This window comes from Phragmites australis, chromosome 2 (assembly GCF_958298935.1).
Source record: "Phragmites australis chromosome 2, lpPhrAust1.1, whole genome shotgun sequence".
Lineage (NCBI taxonomy): Eukaryota > Viridiplantae > Streptophyta > Magnoliopsida > Poales > Poaceae > Phragmites > Phragmites australis.
Window position 1 is genome coordinate 25,602,033 of NC_084922.1, and position 5,473 is coordinate 25,607,505.

Genomic DNA, 5,473 nt, shown 5'->3' on the forward strand with positions numbered 1-5,473 from the left:
GTTTATTGATCAGTAAACCACTCTCAGGTGGCTGGCAATTCTTCAGAGTGTTGCCAATTGCACGAACATTGTCCCCCTGAAGCTCTGCCAATCTACGAGGTAAAGTATGGGCTTGCTTCGCAAGGTTAAAGAAGAAGCTTTGCCTATCAAAACTTTAAGATTATTTATAGCTAGTTTCATCTCATGTGGGCTTGTTTCACGAGGTGAAATATGAGCTTATCCTTAAGGGAGCATATATGGACATCTTTGCCTCGCAAATGCTACTACCATATTCCCGGGTTGTTTGGGTGGTGTTTATTTGCCGATTTACACTTGAAGATTATTAATAGCTAGTTTCCTAAAAGGTGCCATCGAAATGTGTCTCTCGGTCGATGTGGTTGTCTTTTTCCTTTTTTTTTTCTCCTGTGTAATCTCCCAGGGCTACTACTTGTATTTATTCCTGCTTTATTTAATGAAATCGGCACTATCTTGTGATATTTGTTAAAAAAGAAAAAGAAATGCGTCTCTCCGTGAAAACTTTATCAAGGGTGCTATGAAAGGTGACTTTTAATAAAATCATAGTTCCTTCAACCTCCACCATTTCACTGAAAACTGTCTATTCAGAGTATCTTTTAGCTATTTAAGATCTCAATATTAATATTCTAATTGAATTTGTTCTGGTGACTGTAATGTTAGAGGTGACGTGGCATAACATGGACACAATAGGAATCAGTTTTAGAGACAAAAGGGGGCATAAACGGAATATCCATTGTAACATTATCTCAGCTTGTAGAGCTGTGGCTAAGATATTACCCATCTAAACTCCAAATACTTCGTTCCAAACGACCTACACTACCTTACAAGATGAGCACAGCTACAGTAATTCAGGCTTACCTTGGATTTCACTCTTTTGGAGCTGCTGCTCTTGTTCTTCAGTGCAATAATTTTATTGTTCGGTAGAGTCTATTTTGTCCAGCCCCTTAGCAGCTAGCACAACAGCGCAGGACAACCGCGTACTTGTGTGGCCTGTGAGATTTCATCAGCCTGACAGCCACTCTGTGCGATCACAAGGACGGGCCAAACAAGACAACACAAGAATTTATAGCTCACATGCCTTCCAGGACTCTTGGCTCTTCCTCCCTGAATGCACGGTGCCAGCCATCCCAGGATCCATCCAAATTGGTTCACAGGATTGCCGGTACACTCGAGAGTCACAAGAGCTCAGCAAAAAGTGCTGCAAGAAATGGCTGCATTCGCCTAGCATGGTAGTAGTATGGTACAGCCATGGCGGAGCACATCCAAGGTACGGTGGCTGCCTATCAATGCACGATTTTCGGAGCAGCAGTAATGGCACATCATTAGCATGATACAAGATCTCATGATCTTAGGCAATATATTGGCACCTAGCTAGCTCAGATGCTTTCTATGATCAGCGATTACTGATTAGTGATCCTAGATAAGTAGGTTACAGCCTACAGGCTCATGGCACTGTCAGGCATGTGACTTGCATGAACAATTACAGTGGATGAAATGAAATCAGATGGTGCCCAGCTCTTGGAGCAGCTCTGCCATCGTCGGCCTTTGGTCCGGGTTCTCGCCAGTGCAAACCGATGCGATCTTCGCCAGCTTAGAAGCATGGGCCGTCGAGTAACTCCCCTGCAGGTTCCCGTCGATGAGCTCCTCGACGTCAATGGACTCGACGGGCAGCTGCATCGTCTTCCTCTTACCGGTGAGAATCTGAAGTACAATTACACCGAACGTGTAGACATCGCTCTTCTCCGAGAACCGCCCGATCGTGGTGTACTCCGGCGCGAGGTACCCCATGGCGGCGCTCGCCTTGAGGGTCGAGAACACGAGGTCGTCGACGAGGAGCTTGTGCAGGCCGCAGCCAGAGATGAGAGGCCTGTAGGTGTAGTCCAGCAGGACCTTATCTGCTGATATGTTTTGGTGCACAAGCGGGGGCTTGTTTGGTCCTGTGCTGTGCAAATACTCAATTCCTGCAAAACGAGCAAAACTTCAGAAACTTGTAAAAAAAAAACTACGAACGTTGAGCTACTGCTAGTACAATGCAAGTTGTACAAATTACAAACATTTTCACACTGATGGTAGCAATTACAGTGAGACGACTGCAAAGCTACAGGTACCACAGAAGTTTTCAGACACGCCATGCAGAGCCCTTCATTCAGTACAGACAAAATTCCAGAATGTGACTATATATATTGGTGCGCACCGGCCTATTCACAGGTTTCTGCACAACATGTGAACAACCAGCAGGTCCAGCACAGTACCAGCAGCATCGATGAATCGGTGGACTATCCTTCCAGTGATGGCAAGAATCAAAATGCCCATGCATGGCATACGCGATCTTGGCAAAGTTGTTGCCAAATGTTGCATGCATACCATGTGTTTTTCAGGCAAAGATGACAACTATCATCAACAAACAAGAAACTGCCATCCACTAGCATCAACCGATCAACTAGAAGCATCATCGTTTGTGCATTGCTGTTGTATGTGTGAACTAGTATGAACAGTGTGGATGCAGAAAAGATTTGGCATAGCAGCTAGCATGCCGCTAGTGGTAGATCAGTGATGGCTAGACAGTGATAGGTGTTGGAGCTCCACTATACCTTTGGCGATGCCCTTGATGATGGAGATCCTCGTGGACCACTCAAGAACCCGGCCGCCGGCGCCGGCATCGTCGACGTCGAGGAACTGCGATAGGCTGCCGTTGGGCACGAAGTCGTAGACCAGGAAGCACTCCCCGCGCGCCCTGGAGCAGCAGAACCCCCTCAGCGCGACCACGTTGTCGTGCCGGAGCTCGGAGAGCAGCTTCAGCCCCTGCAGGAACTCGGCCTCCTCCTGCCTGCAGCACGTCTTGCCCAGCCGCTTCACGGCGACGGGCGTGCCGTCGCGGAGCGTGCCCCTGTACGTGGCCGCGAAGCCGCCGGCCTTCTTCCGCTTCCCGAGGAGGTTCAGCTCCGAGAAGTAGCGCGTCGCGGACTCCACCTCCTCCGTGCTGAGCCTCTGCAGGCTCTGGGACACCTCCTGCGAGAACCCGAACCCGGCCGCGCCGCCCCGCCCGTCGGCGAGCGGGTCCCAGGCGTTCGAGTACTCGAGGCTCGCCAGCGCGGACGACGCGCTCTTGCGGGCCGACGACACCTTCGCGGCGTGCGCCGCATCGGTGCTGCATCGGCCGCCGGAGACCGGCGGCGAGCCCCCCGCGATCCTCTGTCTGCGCCACCGGCGCCACGAGAACGCGAACAGACCTGCCGCCGTGGCCGCGAGGAGGGCCACGGCGATGACGACGACGGCCACAAGCGCCTTGGTCGAAGGCCCGCAGCGGGATCCGCTGCGCCGCCCGTGGCCGCCGCAATCGGAGGAATCTCCCGGCGTGACCTGCGGCGCGATTCCGGCGCTGAACGGCTGGGGCCTGTCCGGGTCGATGAGGTCCGACGGGGTGCACGGCCGGAGCGCGGGAAGCCCGGCGCCGCACAGGTCGCTGTTGTTCCCGTACTGGAATCCGGCCTGCAACTTCGCCGCCAGCTCTTGGGACGAAGCAAAACGTCACCATTAGCCAACCGAGACACCGGAAATCGAATCACGCATTGCTATCAAGAATCGACGCGGTATTAATGGCTAAGCTCGCGCGGATGGATGGATTACCGGCGGGCACGCTGCCGGTGAGGGAGTTGTTCCTGACGTCCAGCGCCACGAGCTGGTGCAGCTGCGCGAGCTTCACGGGGATGGAGCCGAAGAGGTCGTTGAAGCTCAAGTCCAGCCGCGTGAGCAGCGGCAGGTCGCCGAGGCTGGCGGGGATGGCGCCGTTGAGGCGGTTGGACTTCAGTGCCAGCACGGTGAGCCTGCTTAGGTTCCCAAGCTGCGTGGGGATGCTCCCGGTGAGCTGGTTGTAGCACAGCTGCACCACTGCGCGTAGACAGATCAACAGCAGCAGCATTGAATCAGGTCGGAGACGCAAGGGACAGTGTTAGCTAGAACCATTTACCGAGGAGTAAGGACAGAACAACATCTGATTATTATTCTGAAGGTAAAATATCTTAATTATTCGAGGTCAACCCATCCGATTGCTGCGAGCAGAGTAAGATTGGCTAGGGAGAAGAAGAGCATAGTTAGAGTAGTCAAGCTCCCCGCACAGTCTAGCAGGCAGCAATCGGATGTTGACAAAAATGGGAAACGAACCAATAAAACAAGTAAATCTGAAACCAAATGTTTGGGTATCAACCAAGAAATGTTGAAATGTGACGAAAAAAAGAGCTGCTTCATTGCAACTTGGGACGACAAAATGCAACGGATAGGCAGGTAAAACAGCACCCATTTTGGAATCAAGAAAAGCAAGTCGACCGAAATAAAAAAAACGAAACGAAACAAATCGTCGGTCCGAGCAGTGCAGCAATCCTCGTGCCAGAGTCCACGGCGCCACATGCACGCGAGTGCGCGACACGAGCAGGATGAAGGTTCCAAGAAATCAACGGGCCCAAAGAACGCATCTTGGGATGGCATGGCCGGAGAAAGTGCTACTAGAAGCTGAGACGAGCTCTCAGAGTTGTGGTTGGTCGTCACCTTGCAGGGAGGCCATGGCGCCGATCTCCGGCGGGATGGGCCCGGAGAAGTTGTTGACGTCGAGGTAGAGGTCGGTGAGGCCGGTGAGCGCAGCGAGCTCGCGCGGGATGCCGCCGCGGAGCGAGTTGTAGTGGAGGTAGAGCCCCGTGAGCGCGCGGAGCCCCGCCACGGCGGGCGGGAGTGTGCCGGCGAGCCCCTTCCCCTGCAGGGAGACGTTGGCGACCGCCCCTCTAGCATCGCAGGCCACGCCCTCGAACCCTCCGCGGCCCGCCGGAGCGCAGGGGTCCCGCCCGGGCGCCCACGACGGGAGCAAGCGGCCCGTCGGGTCCAGCGCGGACCCCAGCGCCAGCAGCGCGCGCACCTCCCCATCGTCCGCCGCGCCCAAGCCCAGGAAGACGAGGACGGCGGCGAGCGCGACGAGGCGGCGGGCGACGGAGGCCATCGATCGGGCGCGGCGGTGCTGGGCCTGGGAGTGGCCGGCGCGCGGTCCTTGGTCCTGGTGCGCGAGGAGGTCAGGCGGAGGAGGAGACAAAGACAAGGGCGCGGGCGCGGGCGCGTGCAGGAGTGAGGGGTTCGAGGAATGGGCGCAGCGGAGCTGATAATAACGTGGAGGCCCCCGAGAGGAGTGGTCGCGTCAGGTACCCAGGTGTGAGCGTGACTGTGAGCGTATGAGACGTGGGCCTTGCCTGTCAGTGGGTCTGTGCGGCTGGAATGCCATTTCTTTTCACAAACACCAGTGCAACTCGTAAATGCGCCGGCACACTCGAATCATAATAAACACGTAACCACACAACACATAATGAACACCAAAGATAGATTAACAAAGTCAATCTTAAACTTCACTGCCAACCTTGATGAGCAGGTGTTTCGTCTTTCCTGCACCCCGGCATCCGCTGTGGATTGCAGATTGCACGAA

General features: G+C 54.4%; 1 protein-coding gene across 2 annotated transcripts; it reads right to left on the bottom strand.

Annotated features, from left to right (window-relative positions):
- Positions 1–1,062: 1,062 nt before the first annotated feature.
- LOC133905195 (LRR receptor-like serine/threonine-protein kinase FEI 1) lies at positions 1,063–5,105 on the bottom strand. 2 transcript variants are annotated; one of them, XM_062346927.1, is made up of 4 exons: positions 4,558–5,105; positions 3,643–3,903; positions 2,607–3,524; positions 1,063–1,976 (listed from the first exon to the last, which is right to left on the bottom strand). In XM_062346927.1, the coding sequence occupies exons 1-4, from the start codon at positions 4,997–4,999 to the stop codon at positions 1,516–1,518; spliced, it is 2,082 nt and encodes a 693-aa protein (XP_062202911.1). In that variant the 5' UTR covers positions 5,000–5,105; the 3' UTR covers positions 1,063–1,515. The 2 variants fall into 2 exon arrangements, with proteins under 2 accessions (XP_062202911.1, XP_062202918.1); XM_062346934.1 differs by having other exon boundaries at positions 3,643–3,968; positions 4,558–4,636.
- Positions 5,106–5,473: the final 368 nt, after the last annotated feature.

Excerpts from the sequence above, each read along its gene's own strand:
- LOC133905195 (XM_062346927.1), bottom strand. The coding sequence starts at position 4,999 with ATGGCCTCCGTCGCCCGCCGCCTCGTCGCGCTCGCCGCCGTCCTCGTC. Across the intron at positions 3,904-4,557 it reads CGCCATGGCCTCCCTGCAAG|TGGTGCAGCTGTGCTACAAC; the intron begins GTGACGACCAAC and ends GTCTACGCGCAG. Across the intron at positions 3,525-3,642 it reads CACCGGCAGCGTGCCCGCCG|AGCTGGCGGCGAAGTTGCAG; the intron begins GTAATCCATCCA and ends CTTCGTCCCAAG.